Source organism: Rattus norvegicus, chromosome X (assembly GCF_036323735.1).
Source record: "Rattus norvegicus strain BN/NHsdMcwi chromosome X, GRCr8, whole genome shotgun sequence".
In the NCBI taxonomy this organism is placed as follows: Eukaryota; Metazoa; Chordata; class Mammalia; order Rodentia; family Muridae; genus Rattus; species Rattus norvegicus.
This window is the reverse complement of record NC_086039.1, coordinates 44,471,119-44,488,273: the sequence shown is the minus strand read 5'-3', so window position 1 is coordinate 44,488,273 and position 17,155 is coordinate 44,471,119. Positions and strand designations below refer to the sequence as shown.

Here is a 17,155-nt window from a genome sequence, read left to right as displayed (position 1 = left end):
TTTCCTTCTGGTTCTGGTGGTGTCTCAGGCACAGGGGTCCTGCCGCTCCTGGGCCCTCCCCCACGGGATCCCAGAGGCCTTATACAGTTTCCTCTTGGGCCAGGGATGTGGGCAGGGGTGAGCAGTGTTGGTGGTCTCTTCCGCTCTGCAGCCTCAGGAGTGCCCACCTGACCAGGGGATTGGGTCTTTCTCTCACCGGGTCTGGGAGTAGAGAGCTGCTGCGGGCCGGGATCCGCGGGTGTGGGACTTCCGGTAAACACAGAACGTGCCCGGTTCTACAGGAATTCTGCTTCCGTGTGTCCCAAGCTCACCAGGCAGCTTTCTTGCAGCAGAAAAGTTGGTCTTACCTGTGGTCCCGGGGCTCAAGTTCGCTCGTGGGGTGCTGCCCACGGGCTCTCTGCAGCGGCAGCAACCAGGAAGACCTGTGCCGCCATTTCCGGGAGCTTCAGTGCACCAGGGTTCCAGATGGTCTTTGGCTTTTTCCTCTGGCGTCCGAGATGTGTGTGCGGAGAGCAGTCTCTTCTGGTTTCCCAGGCTTGTCTGCCTCTCTGAAGGTTCAGCTCTCCCTCCCACGGGATTTGGGTGCAGAGAACTGTTTATCCGGTCTGTTTCCTTCTGGTTCTGGTGGTGTCTCAGGCACAGGGGTCCTGCCGCTTCTGGGCCCTCCCCCACGGGATCCCAGAGGCCTTATACAGTTTCCTCTTGGGCCAGGGATGTGGGCAGGGGTGAGCAGTGTTGGTGGTCTCTTCCGCTCTGCAGCCTCAGGAGTGCCCACCTGACCAGGCGGTTGGGTCTCTCTCTCACAGGGTCTGGGGGCAGAGAGCTGCTGCGGGCCAGGATCCACGGGTGTGGGACTTCCCGGTCCCACTCTTTCAGAGGAGAAGAGCATGGGGAATTGGGGAAAGGAATCTGTGAAGGGGGGACCAGGATTGGCACGCATCTATGGGGATGTAAAATGAATAAATGAATGAATAAATGGAAAATCACCATAATTGCTAATATTTGTAATTTCACAATAAGAATAATTTAGAAGAATTTCTAGATTAAGAAGTTAAAATAAGAATTATAACTACTTTTAAACAATATGATATGAATGGATTTTAGACTTACAAAAGCAAAGCTGAATTAGAGAGGAATATAAAAGAAGATCTAAAAACTGAATCAATAAAGACGTAGAACTGATAAATAAAAATCAAATGTTTGAAATAAAAAACTCAAAAGTATATATTAAAAGACTAGTGGAAAGCCTCATTAACAGAATGGATCAGATGGCAAACAGTATCAGTATCAGAAGAATATGTATGGGAACTGTATTATTCATTTAGGAATTGTAAAAAGGAAGTAAAATATGAATGGCACTTTTGAGAGCTTTGGATACCAGTAAACATCCATATATTTGAATGATGGCTTAGAAATGTGGCATCATAACTACCCAAAGACTGTACATGGACTGACCGTGGACTCTAACCTCATAGGTAGCAATGAATAGCCTAGTAAGGGCACCAGTGGAAGGGGAAGCCCTTGGTCCTGCTAAGACTGAACCCCCAGTGAACGTGATTGTTGTGGGGAGGGCGGTAATGGGGGGAGGATGGGGAGGGGGAACACCCATGTAGAAGGGGAGGGGGAGGGGTCAGGGGGATGTTAACCCAGAAACCGGGAAAGGGAATAACATTCAAAATGTAAATAAGAAATACTCAAGTTAATAAAGAAAAAGAGGAAAAAAAAAAAGAAAGAAAGAAAGGGGCAACCTAGATGCCATCATGGGTATGGACGTGTGTGAATTAGAAAGACCAAAATGTGGTCTGCCAGCATGATGAAGCACCATGCAGCAGTCACAGGAAACTCTCCAGAGCATGAACACAAAGAACAATTTATATGGAAGCCATACACAAGATGCCACCCGCTATAGGAGCCCATTTATATGATGTGTCCAGACAAGAGAAATCTACAGAGAAAGTGGCTGCCAGTAGCTGGGGTGTAAGAATGGGGTTTCATTATAATGAACATGCAGGAATTTTCTAGAAGAATGGAAATAATATAAAACTGATTTAAGGAGACAGCTGTCCTAACTAGTAATGTTACTAAAATTATTGAATTGTTGAAATAGGAGACTTTTATGATACATAAAACGTATCTCAATAAAGTTGTTTTTCAAATTTAAAAAACAAGAAATGTGGCATCATGTGTATAGAAAATATTTTTAATAAAATCATACAAAGAAACTTCCAAAACCTACAGTGACTGCCTAGTCAGATACAATAAACTTATAGAACAGCAACTGCAATATATTCATCTTAAATGAAGCTATGTGGTCTTGCAAAGCCCCTGATCTGTCACTAAAGAGTCCTTGTCCTTCCACATAGTCAGCTGTTACTCTGAATGTGTATCATCTCAGAAAATGTGATTGTCCAAAAACCTTCCAAGGAGTTACAGAGTATTTGCTTTTAATTTACACTGAGATAGTCACCTGCTTCTTTTCTCCAAAGAGGGTGTTGTGATCCCTATAATGATAGATGTATACATAACATATAGATAATTGAATTTTGTTTGCCTGTACTTAGCCTGTTTGTTTTGTTTCAGGATTTTAGTTAAGAAAAACAATCTGTGGTGCTCTAGCAGGTTTTTAGTGAATCAAATGTAATTATGGTTTTTCTGTTCATTCCTTCTTGCCTGTTCCATGTCAGATTAACAAAGATTTAAGAATTCCATAGATTATGCATATGTCTATATATACTGATAGCATTCAATGAGAATGATTGTGGTTCTAATAGTTGTCCTTTAGTATGCATAGGAGTGAGCAAAGCTGTGGAACTCTGTATATATACTGAGCTTGCTTGAGGTCAGCTATTGTGGGTTTATCCTACAATCCATTATGAAAAATGTACAGGCTTCATGCTCAGGGCTTATGAATAAATCTTTCATCTTGCTTTTTAACAAAATAGTATCCCTTCCTGTGAATAGAGATGGTTTTTTTCCTTTTCTTTTTATATATTTTGATTTGTATATTTGATTTGCACATGTAAAATAATGCACATGTATGAAGAAGTCTGAACTCCTATGTAGCAAGTCCAAGTCAGTTCCTAAAATAAACAATGGTAAAAATACTGAATGACGTGGTACCACAGGTAGCCTGACAAAAACGCGAAGGACTGAATGAGGAGTATCCACACGTTGCTGAGGGTCATTGCTCTGGAAACAGCTTCCTTCTGGCCCTGGGGAGGAGGAAAGGCTCCTGTCTTATAAAAATGGGACAGGAGGTCCTCCTTTTCAATAAAGCGCTGGTAGAGCCAGTTGGTGAGGTCTTCAGTTTCCAAGGGCACATCTGCAATTGGGAAAATCCTGTAGTGGACATGAGTGACTGTCGGTTTCCTGTACCCCAGGATCCAGGTCTGAATGTCTATTGGTTCAGCTTTGGGATAAGCTATGGTTGTGTCTATTATCCACTGGAGGCCTCTTGATTTGCATTCTAAGCCTCTGGCGTCTCCTCCTGCTGGGCTTCCATTTTCCTGCCGTGCTACAAGCGCCTTCAGAATAATGTTTGTTGCCCCAAACCTTGGCAAAGTGACATGTGTAAGAAATGGCAAGTTATTTTTCTTGGCAAATGCCTGGCTTGTTTCTCTCCTCTTCCTGAGGAAGCCCTCTTCAGGAAACAAAACAATCCATTTTCGATCTCTGCTCCTGTAATTATGTTCAAGGTGCTTCTTGAGAACCAGCAGCTGTTGGTCACGATAGGCTCTTCCCTGTCTTATAAAGAAGTCTCCATGAATAAGGGAAACAATTCCAAAGTTTGTATACTTGAAAATATGATCCATCAGCCACATCATCTGAGCAACAACCATCTGCTTTTATAAAGGCAATGTGAAAGTCCAAAAAACAGCTCCTCCCTTAATTTTTCAGGGAAACAACCATCATCTTTAGTAGACTGGACTGCCTTTATGTAGATGTAAAAGTACATCCATATAAAAGAATCGAGACTGCGGCTATGGCTTACTTGCCCTGTGTTTCCGTCAGGGTTTCTATTGCTGCCACGAAACACCATGACCAAAGTAAATCGGGGAAGAAAGGGTTTCTTTGCCTCCCACTTCTATATTGCTTTTTATTATTGAAGGAAGTCAGGACAGGAACTCAAACAGGGCAGGATCCTGGAGGCAGGAGCTGATATAGAAGCCATGGAGGGTGCTGCTTACTAGTTTGCTCTAGAGATGGTTTTTATTTCCTCCATTTTAGCTTTAAGAAAAGAGTCAATGTGTGAGTGCTGAATATGTAGCTCAAGACACATGGGTTCAAACACCAGCAACACACACCTGGCACAAACAACTGTATGTGAAACACTGCACTGAAGCCCATTACTTCTATGCAAGCCCTTGTGGTGCAGAGAACTTCAAGCACAGCTTGGGGTATATCACTACGCATTGCCTCAAAAAGAGGAGGAAGAGAAATAAGAAGGAAAAGAGAAAGAGAAAGGATCACATTCATCTGTTATCAGATTCTTAAATAACTTAGTCACACACAACCATGAGGGACAGAATTTGTATTGGTTACCTGTCATTCAAAGCACTATGCATCATAGCTATAAATTCTCAACAGCAAACAATGAAAAATATTAGTTGGATTGTATTTTTATATCAAATAAATAGTCCAGGCTCTGTTCTGTACCATATTCCACTTATCTTCTTCCTGGGTACAGCCATGTGATCTGGGCATGTGAGCAGCTCACAAGAGTCAAGTTATAAACATAGTTGCCATACTTTGGACACATTATACCTAGTGACCCCCCTTCACTTGATAGATGTCCAATGGTCAAGAGCAAAAGCATTCAACCCCCTGAGCAGCTTTCCCAATGAAAAGTCACTCTCACTTCATAGTTGTATGGCATGAGAAAATGATTTAGAACTTCTAATCTGATGTGTTCTTCCTTATAATAGAAGGTGAGCCACTGTGAGATCAATGGCTTGAAACCCAGGCTCTGTGCATACAATGCATATAAGCATTGAGTGCAGGTGACCTTCTTGAAGGGACTGTGATTCAGAATACCCAGTGACTATCTGAAATTGTACATAATGTTTTGCATAATGGAAAGTAATAAATATATTTGTTTTGTTTCTATTGTGATAGTTATCTAGTAGTCAGAATAGAAATGGAATTAAGCATATAACAGGACATTAAAAAACCTCATCTAGATAGTCACTATTTTATTTTCCTATGGTTACTGTTGTGGTTTAAATGAGAAGGGTTTCACATATGCTTATACATGTTAATACTTGTTCCATAAGTGGTGGTTCTTGGGAAAGTTGTGGATCCTTTAGAAGGTAGAGTCTTGCTGAGGCAAATTGCTCATTCATCCATGCCATGTATGAGGGCATAGAGAGTTCGTAGCCTTGCCAAGTTCTAGTTTCGTGTCTATGGGATACGGATGTGAGATCCTGTTTTCCTGACCAGGTAACCTGCCATCACGTTTTTCCTACAAATTTGGACTGTACATTTGGAAACATGAGCCCTAATTATTACTATCTTCTATAAGATTACCATGGTATTTTAGCACAGCAATAGAAAAATAATTAATACATGAGTTTAGCAAAATTATGATAGAACCTGCCTGAAATACCAGTGCCCTGGAGTCAGAGATATGATGAGTTCAAGTTCAAGGTGACCATGAGCTAGATGTAGAAACTGTTTTAAAAGCAAAACAAAAATAAGAAAAATACCATATAGCTACTGATTTCATTATTCCCGTAACTTCTGTTCAGCCTCCATTTATCCATTTCCTTTTACATTTTTAGAACCAGGGTTGAACTAATTATATAATTTTAAGATGATCTATTCGTTAAGCAACAATGAGACACGTCCTTCAATGTTTCAACGTAATATGGACTAGCTGTATAATACTGTTACCATGATCTACAGTGGTATACTAAAGTTTTTTTATGTGTGATTTGAGATATATTCCATTTAATCCCTACTGTTATCTCATTGTCTATTCTATATCCCTGGATGGTTGTGAACATCTTTGAACCTCAAAATCCAGGATATTTCCTGGTGCGTTGACTCCATTTCTGCCAGCACATGGTTCTATACATGGCAATGACTCTTCTAAAATGTCACTACCTCCAATTACAGGGTTAGAAACTATGTCTCAAAGAGAACAAAACCAGGTAGGGACAGCAGACAGGGATGAATGAGTCAGGTAGGACTTGACTATGAGCTGCCAAACACTGGTAAACACAGTGCACCCTGTAAATGTTGTATAAGAAAACATATGACAATGAAATTGAAAACTTTGTTTTGTTAGTCCCCAAAGAGTCATTGCACTCCTACACTAATGGCTAAAACTTGAAAGATAATCTCAGTGATAGTTGGAATTTGATGACACAATAAAGGTCTCAGAACACTGAAGCAGGCTAGTTACCACACACCTGACTATGAAGTCACCATCCATTCTTGAAGGACACTAGGGGAGCCATATTCTCTTTAGCACTACTGGTCCATCTATCTTCACATTCTGCCACATAAGGGGTTACAAATTCATTTGGAGACAGCATTATAGGCAAGTAGAGGCTCCATCCATCTTTGTTGTATATGTAATTAATAGAACTAAGTATAATGTCAGAATTTTTGACTGACTTTTAAAAAGTAGGTTCAAGGCTCTATGTATGTTTATATTGATGTGGAAATGTCACCACTGTTCATTTACTTCAACTGAAATACTGTCCTCATTGAATGTCATTTACCACTGATCTAAAATTTTCTCTTCTCAAATCTATAAGTAGGAATCAATCATTTATCACTTGCACCTGTATGTTTAGTCTCTAATGTACCATTGTGTTATCATTTCAATATAACCTGTATCTGTAAAATGTTCTTGTGTTGAATCAGTCATATATAATTGTTAAAGCTGATTTGAAAGGATCTGGACACTTAAGTAAATTGAATGATTGTCAGGAAGTAGTTCTTATGGAATGTGCCTTTGAAGATTGTACCTCATATCTGCTTCCTTGTTTGTCTCTGAAAATGGAGTCTATTTTCTATTGGTAAATTACTATAAGATATGGTCTCAACTCTTGCATGTGGTTGATATACCCAGTGATACTCTATTAAATAAAACTTATTTTCCATTTCCTAGCAGTTATAAATTGCTAATAACTGTTTGGTTTGGAGTTGGACCCCATGCCCACCTCTTCTTCTCGGTAGGTATTATGTATTATATATGTTTTAACTTATGCTGACCATGCACATGCTGCCACAATCTCTCTGAGTTCATGTGTGCATCAGGCCTGTTGTGTATAGAAGATGCTATTTTCTTGGATTTATCTATCACCTCTAGCTCTTAAAAATCTTTCTACCTCCTCTTCCACCTTGATCCCTGACTTGTGTGTGTGTGTGTGTGTGGGGGGGGTTATGAAGACCTCCAATTTAGTGTGAATGCTCCAATTCTCTTATTCTCCATATGTTGTTCAGTTTGTGCGTCTCTGTATTATTACTGTTTACCACAAGAAGCTCCTTTGCTGAATGCTGAGTCACTGATCTCTAGGAATAACATTATATAATTAGGAGTCATTTTACTGCTATGTTTCTTTAGCAGAATGATAGTATGAGATTTTCTCTTAGGCCTGTGACCTTATCACAGGTTTTTGCCTGGTGTGTCAAATATGGGTCTTACCACATAGAATGAGTTTTAAATTCAATAAAGAGTGGTTGGTTAGCCACACAACATTTGTGCAACTATTATATCAGTATATTTTAAAAACATATTATCATTGTTTATCTCAGGATTTGAGGCTGGGTGAAACTGATGATTGCTTTGATGATGTAGGTAAGTGCTGTCTTCAAGAATGGACCTTATTGCCAGGTTATAGAGTGTAATCAATAGTCTTGGCAGTAACATGTGATGTTGGGGATCTATGAAAACCTTTTGCACAATGGCGCAACAAGAACATCCATTTATGGGACTGGATGTTTTACTTTGTGGCATAAAGGATATAATTGAGACATTGTTTCTTCCATTATAAGTGGCTCTATTTAAGTTTGTCAAGTATAAATATATTTTAGGAATCTTCTACAGCAGTGGGTTTCCATACTTTTTTCAAGTATGCATTAGTGTTATCACTTCCCCCCTGCCCTCAAGTGCCCTATGCCCTTGCCTAATATCCCTCTCTCCATTTAATCTTTCTATTCTAGTTTTCCATTTACCTCTTAATGATATTCTCCATTTCCCTTTTCTTTGGGGATGGTCTTCTCTTCCCTTGACCTTAATTGGCTACCTAATCATTGTGGTTATTCTAATTTAAATTCCCTCTCTTTGTCTTTTGTCTCTGTTCTACTAATGTAAAGAAACAGCATGATATAGGCAACTGTTATGAAAGAAAGAATCTAAATAGGGGCATGGCTTACAATTTCAGAGACTTAGTGCATTATCATCATGGCAGTGGTATCTGACCATGCTGGAGTGGTATCTGAGAGCTACATCCTTATCCATGGTGGGGTGGGAAGAATGATATAGATATATATATATATGTATATATATGTATATATATATAGAGAGAGACAGAGATAGAGACAGAGACAGAGAGACAGACAGACACTGTGCCTCTCTTGGTCTTTTGAAGCCTCAAAGCCCACCTCCAGCAACCCATTTTCTCCAATAAGTCCACACCCATTCCAACATGACCTAATTAAACCTAATTCTTTTAAATTGTTTCACTCCCTGGTGACTAAGCATTGAACTATATGAGCCTATGGTGGCCATTCTTATTTGAACTTCTATACACATATATTTAAAGCCTAAACCCAACTTACATGCATAAGGAAAAATGTGCAATATTTGCCTTTTGAGGTTTGAGCCATCTCACTTAGGATAATATATTCCTAGTTCCTTCCAAGCAAACTTCATAATTTTATTTTGCACAATTGCTGAATAACATTCTATTGTGTAAATTTAGCACAGTTTCATTATCTATTATCATCTGTTAATGGACATCTATGCTGCTTCTGATAAGAGGTGATTAGGAGCATGGATTTCAAGTGTCTACGTAGTAAGATGAAGAGTGCATTGGGTATATGCTCAAGTGTAGTATACCTGGAAATTTTGATAGACTAATTTTTTTCAGATTTTTGAGGAACAACCACACTGAATTTCAAAGGAACTAGACTAGTTTTAATTCCCATCAGGCACAAGTACGCGTTCCCCTTTCCCTACAGTGTCACTGTTATGTGGTCTCATTTGTTTTCTTGGCATTGGCTGTTTTCACTAGAGTAAGATGAAATCTCAAAATAGTTTTAATTTGAACTTGCTTGATGACTAAAAATGCTGAACACTTTTTTTTAGCTTTGTGAGCCATTCCTGTTTTGTCTTTTGAGAATTCTGCATAGATCCCTATCTATTTTTTAGTCTGGGTATTTGTTTTGTTGATGTTCACTTTTAAAGTTAGTTTTATATTCTAGATAATAACTCTCCATATTATGTATAATTGGTAAATATTTTTGCCCATTCTGTAGGCTTTCTCTTTGCTGAAATCAATAGAATATATGGAGTAAGATGTCTTGTCCTTTGAGCATATATCAAGGAGTTGGATCACATGGTAGATTTACTTTTAGCTTTTTGAGAATTCTCCTCCTTGATTTTGGTAGTTGCTTCAAGATTCACCTTAGCAAGTGTGAATGAAGACGTTACTTTCCCCGCCTTCCCTATACCTATTTCAGCATTGGTTTTCATTTGTTTGGTTGATCTTTGGCATCTTCACTGGAATGAAGATGTGTTTTAATTGTGTGAGTTTTTCTCTACAACCTCACACATTCTACCCACATCCATAAAAATCAACTTTATTTTCTTTCTCTTCCCCACTCTGTGTGTGTCACATACAAAGAAAAGAAATTAAACATACAAAAGCACAGGAATGAAAATGAGAACAAACAAGAAATAGAGCAGTAAGAAAAATGATAAAGCAAAGCAAGAGAAATAATAAATAATTTATATCTGCACTTATACCAGCTTTTACTTTTATGAAGTCCCACTGGTCAGTTGTTGGCCTTAATTCCTAGGAAAAATAAGTCCCAGTCAGAGAGTCTTTTCCTACAATTATATTATGTAGGATAGGATAGTGTCTATGTTACTTTCCAGAAATTTCAGTACTTCACAAGTCTCATGTCTAGGTCTTTGATCCATTTGAAATTAGTTCATGTACCAGGTGATGGACACAGGTCTAATTTCACATTTTGGCTGGTGGATATACAGTATTCCCAGCACTGTATGTTCCATATGTATTCTTTTCCTTTGCTCATGTTTATGGCATGATTGATCATTAAATAATAAATGGCTGAAGTAATATGTACTTCAATTTACTTTCATTGTTCTACCTGTCAGTTCATGTGTCAGTAACATAATATTTTTCTATTGTATCTCTGTAGTATATTGTATGATGTGGAGTAGTAATTCTACCAGCAATGTTCTATTTAAACAGGTTTTTTGGGGTTAGCTATCATTTTTTTGTGGTTCACATGAATTTTAGAATAGTTCTTTTTTTTTCCATTTCTGACAACTGTGATGGTAATTGCTTGGGTTTGCATTGAATTTGTAAATATCTTTTGTAAAATGGCTAATTGTCACAATATTTATATTAACCCATGAGCATGGGATGTCTTTCCATTTTCTAGTATCTTTCTTTTTCCCTGTCTTCAGAGGTTTAAATTAAAATTCTCATTGTAGAGGTTCTTCCCTTTCTTGGTTAGGCATATTCCTAGATATTTTCTTTTCTTTGAATATGTCCACAATCTCCTTTTAATTTTTAAGAGAAATTTTATTTATTTGTGCACGCTGATTCTGTAGTCTGCCACATAGCTCTCTTTATTTGTCATTTCCATGGTTTTTGAGTAGAATTTTTCAGATACCTAATGTATAGTATCATGTTACCTGCAAATAGTATCCCTGTTTGTTAGACTTCTTTCTGTATTTTATCCCTTTTATTATCCCCTCTTGACTTGTTGCTCCAGCTAGTATTTTGAGCATAATATTGAAGAAGACTGAGTAAAAAGAACATCAAGGTATAGTTTCTGACTTCAGTGGGATTGTTTCAAGCTTTTCTTTCTTTAGGATGCTCTTGAAACTGTTTTCCCACACAGCTTTGATCATGCTATATGTGCATTCTGACCTTACACCACTAAGACTTTTATCATGAATGTATGTTGGATTATTTTAAAGACTCTTTCTGCATCTATTCAGATAACAATGTGATTTTTGTCTTTTAGTCCATTTGTGTGCTTTATTATATTTCCTTACTTGCATATGTTGAACCGAATCTACAATTCAGAAATAAAGACAATTTTTTTTCCTAGCGGACAACCTTGATGTAATGTCTTTATTCTGCTTCTACACATTTATTGAGCAATTTTCAATCTTTGTCAATGATAATGACCTCCTGTCTCTTTTCCTACTGTCTCTTTACCCAGTTTGAAAGTAGAGTGATCCAGCTTTCATAGAAGGATATTAAAAGTGCTACTCCTGCTACTATTTGCTGAATAAATTGAGAAATATTGGCAGTACACCTACTTTGAAAGATCAATAGAGTTCTGCTGTGAATCCATCTGGCTCAGGTTTAAGGTATTTTATTACTATTTCAATTTCTTCACTTATTATTATGGGTCTGCTTAGGTTCTTGATAAAGTCTTAGTTTAACTCTGGGGGTTTGACTGAATCTAGAAATTCAGCTATTTTATTTAGGTTTTCTATCTTTAAGATCTACATGTTTTAAAAATAGCCACTTGTAATACTCTGAATTTTTTATGTCTGTTACTGTATTCTCTTGTTTGTTTGGATTCTGTTTTTGTGTGCTTCTCATTCTTCATTTGCATCTGATTCTGAAAACCTTGTTTACCTTCTCAAAAGAAAAGAACTTAGATTCACTGAATCTTTGCATTTTCAGTTTGTTTCTAATATATTGGTTTATGTGCTGATTTACTACTACTACTACTACTACTACTACTACTACTACTACTACTACTACTATTACTATCTCTTGCTGTCAACTGGGATTGAATTTGATTTGTTCTTGATTTTCTAAATGTTTTAGATGAACCATTAAACCATTTATTTCAGTTATTCCTGATTTATTGAGGCAGGGCATCTAGAGTTGTTAATTTCCTTCCTAGGCTGGTTTCAATGTGTCCTCGTGGTTTTATTTTAATATGGTGTCAATTTCATTTAGTACACAGGAGTATTTTATTTCTTCCTTGATTTCTTCATTGTCCCATCAATCATTTAATAGTGAGTTTTTTAATCTTCATGACTTTATGTATTTACTAGAGATTTGTTTGCTGTCAATTTTAAGTTATATTGCATTGTGATCAGACATAATACACAGAGTAATTTCAGTCATTTTGAATTTGTAAAGATGTTTTCAGCCCACAGATGTGGCATATTTTAGAAAAGGCTTCATGTGGTGCTTAAGTGGACTATTCGGTAGATATTTGTTCAGTAAAAAGGCAATTAATTTTGATACACATAAATAATTTAAGGTTGTTTGAGGTGCAGGCACTGATGGGTGGACTAGGCATGGGTATGGATGTAGGTCTCTGGGATAGATCTGGTGATAGAGAAGTCTGTGCCTCTTGAGAGGTTCTTGAAGAATCAGTGGGTTAGAAGGTAGAGAAGAGTGAATGAGTTCTAGCAGGATGGAGAGCTTGGATGATGTGTACCTAAAGTATCCCTCTTTGTCTTTTTATAATTTTTTTTGGAGTTTAAGATACTGTTTTCATCCCTTCAACTTTAACGTGGATCCTAACTATGAAAATAAAGCAAGTTCCTTGCAGAACACACCAAGATAGATCTTGTTTATTTATTCAGATTGAATATTTTTATTGGAAAGTAGAGATAGGTGTGCTTAAAGTTATTATTGAAAAGTTTTATTAGTTGCAGTCATTTTGCAGTTTTGATATTTGAATTCTTAGTTGTACATTATGGTTTGTTTATTATGCCCTCATTTGCTTTATATGTAGTATATTTTTATACTTATTCCTATCTTCAATTTAGTAAATTATAAATACACACTAGGTATGATATTAGACAAAGTTATTTCTGCTCCTTATGATAAGACAAAAGGAAATGAGAATGTATACCAACATAAGTTTTATATATACCTATAAGAAAAAATGAGACTCTTTCTCATGACCAAAGTTTCTTCTGGTCATAGAATTTTATTTCAGTGATAGAAACCCTTAATAAGATACACTGAATGATTCTGCCATGTTACTGAAGTTTTATATACCCATATTGAATAAATGAATGATATTTACAATGCACATGACATAGGTAAATGTTGGTATTAATCCAGATGTCAAAGCTTGAAAGGGAGCAGAAAAAGCACAGTTCATCCATACATTGAGAAACTAGTAAGTATAAAAGAAAAGAAATAGTTCAGGCTTGCAATAGCATTAATAGACTTTGACAACATGATATTGATAATTTTATGTTCCTGGTGACTCTGATAGCAGCATTTGGGAAAGAGAGGCAGCAGGATGGACTGTAGATGAAGACCAGATAGGGGACATAGTTCTGGTCCAGCTAGGACTACAGAGCCATATAACTTCAAAAAAGTGACAAGTGAAGTGAGTCAAACACAAACTACCACAGTTTTAATGTATGACTACATTCCTCTCTTGAAGGTTGGCATGTAACTCCATGGTATGGATATTGCATAAATAGCCCAACTGTGGTGCTTGGCTTCCTATTTTCAGTATGAGGTTTCATGCTATGATGGCCATCTTGGTGGCTAAATACTTGGGGCCAAACTTCATTGTGAATTTGTAAACGATGGAAAAAGGGAATCTTAGACTGTGGGTGGATTATCAACCTGCTAGTAAATGTCACAGAGTTGGTCCTTTTCTGGGTTTGATCATAACAGACTCTGCAAGAAATTTCCTAATCAGATGCCCACTTTCTTAACCTTACCCTACTCTTCCGGTATTGGTCCCATAGAGAATACTATCCTAGACCTGAAGAGCCCGTCCTCATTATATCCTGTGTTTCTTTGCAGTTGACGAGAGATAACTGTCACCGTGATAATGGCCAGAAAACATGCCAAGCGGCAACTAGGAGGTTTTGCTGCAAGTACCATAGCATGGTTCCTTTGCAGTGTCTCTATGGGCCTCCCTCAATGGCGAGTGTGGTTCTTTCAAGATCCCATGGAGTCCAAGCCTGGCATGACCTTAGTAGGCATGTGGAGAACCTGTGTTTACCACCAGAAAAGTAATTCCACCTTTAACAGAGTGTGTTACAAATACACCTACCAGGATACCTTCATCCCTCTGGATATTCGAGTTGCCCAACATCTGCTACTCATCGCAAGCCTACTTGGCATTATTTCCATAATTTCCGTTATCATTGCTCTTTGGAAATTATACTCAGGGAGACTCCGGAAGAAAGTCGCCTTCAATCCATTCCGCCTTCCAGGGATTCTGAACGTCATTGCTAGCAGCTTTGTCTTACTTTCCATCTTGTACAATTATTTATCGATCATTCGCAAGGATGGGATTGCCTTCCCTCCATCTTTCCACACACCCTCCTTCCCAGATAGTCAAAAAGTTGGCACTGCACTGGCAATGGCAACTCTTTCCTGTTTCTTATTTCTTCTAGGTGGTATAATCCCACTTTCTTTCACTCTTCCCCCACGTTGCCGAGTGCGCTATAATACTTAAAAGTAAATTTCCAACTTATATAGACTTGAAAATCTAAAATTACCATTAGAAATTGCAAGCACTCTTCAAATACCTACTTAAAATTTCCAGATGAAAAACCATGCCCAATGATGACAAGTAGGCCTCCTGATATTTCCTGTCTCAGTTGCTCCATCAGTTTCATTGGCTTATTGATTTTCATTAAATAAAATCTTTCCCAATTAGTCTTATGAATTCTGGATTTTCTTTTACTGCTGATGAATGTAAATAATCAAGGAATATAGTATATGTATAATGAATGTTAGAAAACATTGAACACTTACATCAACCTTTATCTAAATCCATGAAAATTAAAGCAGGCCCGTTTCTTCTCACATGATAATAATTGCAACTCTCCACCAATGCGATTTCCAAAACTATGGTACACATTGCTGTAATGAACATCCACAGTGCTTTTGCCAAAATACCTGTCAAGATTTTCCACATATTTCATTGCTTCTTCATTTGTTCCTTTAAATAGATTTAGTTTAAACGAGTATTCCCTGTTATAGTTCCTTACAGTGTTTATGCTTTTCTATGTTGTGAGACATTTCCTAGGGAGAAATGAAAGAAAATAATCACTCACTATAATGGAGTAATTCTGATTGGGTCTAACATGGATCAGATGGACTGGCTTAAAGCACTCCTCAATCAAAACTACAAATAAATTGTTGAAATAAGAGTTAATGTTGTCCAGAAGTATGGACTCAGTCTATAGTGGTAAGGAAGTCATGGTGGCAGGATAGCTGGTTACATTTTATCCACAGTGAGAAGACAGAGAGAAACAAATGCTGTATTTGTCCCGTTTTTTCTTTTTCATGCTATCCATGACTCAGGCCCAGGGAATGGGTCTGCCAACTTTTAGTCCAGGTCTTCCCAAATCAACTAAATTTTGAAAATAACACACTGTAGCCATTCCCAGAGGCTAATAAAATCTAGATAATCTATCATAGGTGTGCCCAGAAATTTATTATGTATGACTCTAGATCAGTGGTTCTCAAACTTGTGGGTCATGACCTCCATAGGAGTCCCATATCAGTTGTCCTTCATATCAGATATTTATTATTACTATTCACAAAAGCATCAAAATTATAGTTATGGAGTTCCAACAAAATAATTTTATGGTTTGGGTAACCACAACATGAGGAACTATATTAAAGGATTGCAGCTTTGGAATGGTTTAGAACTAGTGGTCTAGATCCTGTGAAATTAACAGTGAGTATAAAATATCACACCCTATTAATGTTAACACTGGAGTGCAAAAGTCTGTCTGACTTAAGCAATAAGATTCTAGAAATTCAGAGGAGATTTGGTTTAATAATGGGAGCAGTTGTATTATAATTCAAAAATAAGAGAATATATACAGTGATTGTCCAGAAAACTGTAATTGAAGTTTTACTTCTGTGCCCTTCCATAGGTACAGTTTCTGATGTTACTAGGAGACATTTCACAGCACACTGCCTGTTCCTCTGCTTTTAGAATAATTCTGTCCTCTTTTCAGCATTGTTTCCTAAGGCTTATGTGTAGGAATGTTTATACGTGCATTTATTGGGACTGGTAATGATTGGTTGTGGTTTTCTACAGTGGTATCTTCTCTGTTCATTGTAATAAGAAGTTCTTCATGGGATATGAAATCAATAGTTTCATATGGATATAAGGACAAATGCTTATGGATTGGTGTTAGAGATTTTGCTGATTTAGTAAATTAGTGATTGTAGATTATCATCCAATAACTATAACTTCAATAGCACTGTTTAGTTATCTATGTTTCTAGTACCAGGTATGGCACACATCTGTTGAGCAGGTCTTTAGTACAATTAGAGACCTATTGATTAATGCTAAGGTATTTATGCCACTACTCTACCTGTAGGATTATGCTGTGCTGGTCATTGATGTAGTGAATAGACATCATGGCTAAGTAGGACTTTTGCTGGCCTCTGTTGTGAACATGTTTGGCAGCTTCTGGTACAGTGAAACCTGGACTGCAGGGAGAGTACATTCAGGCCAGTTCCAGTTCAGGGCCCCTGAGTTCTGTTTCTGAAGTACATGACATTGTCAACAATACGAGTATACCTTCCATTTCTGGGGGTAGCTAACCAAAACAATGATCACAGCTGGAGTATTTTAGAGAGGCCTGGTTAACAATTTAAAAGAGGGTTTCTTATGTCTGATATCAAGGTTTTTGTTAGGTGGTCTGTAGGATAAGTGTGGGTTCCCCACCATGGATCTCTGGCCACTTCTGGGAGGCAGGACATGGGCAGTTTGACCACACTTACCCCACACTGGCACCTGGTGGGTGTCAGGCTGTGAGAAGTGACAGGACACTGCTCCAGAGGTGAGGAAGCAGTCTGAGCTCATGACACAGGCAGAGCTGGCTCAAGGGTCCCTGGGCCTGCAAGGAGGCCAGGGTCATTGGTTCTCAGGTTCCTGGGCATCCAGATCCCGCTGGGATGCA

At 37.9% G+C, this 17,155-nt stretch overlaps 1 protein-coding gene and 1 pseudogene across 2 annotated transcripts; one reads left to right on the top strand and one right to left on the bottom strand.

The window, feature by feature from the left end:
* Positions 3,080-3,917, bottom strand: Lpgat1l1 (lysophosphatidylglycerol acyltransferase 1 like 1; annotated as a pseudogene).
* Cldn34d (claudin 34D) lies at positions 6,404-14,885 on the top strand. 2 transcript variants are annotated; one of them, XM_008773232.4, is made up of 5 exons: positions 6,410-6,548; positions 7,124-7,184; positions 7,768-7,810; positions 11,440-11,590; positions 14,022-14,885. In XM_008773232.4, exon 5 carries the CDS (start codon positions 14,050-14,052, stop codon positions 14,680-14,682), a length of 633 nt encoding a protein of 210 aa, XP_008771454.1. In that variant the 5' UTR covers positions 6,410-6,548; positions 7,124-7,184; positions 7,768-7,810; positions 11,440-11,590; positions 14,022-14,049; the 3' UTR covers positions 14,683-14,885. The 2 variants fall into 2 exon arrangements, with proteins under 2 accessions (NP_001102872.1, XP_008771454.1); NM_001109402.1 differs by lacking the exons at positions 7,124-7,184; positions 7,768-7,810; positions 11,440-11,590 and having other exon boundaries at positions 6,404-6,548; positions 14,022-14,884.
* The last annotated feature ends 2,270 nt before the right edge of the window (positions 14,886-17,155 follow it).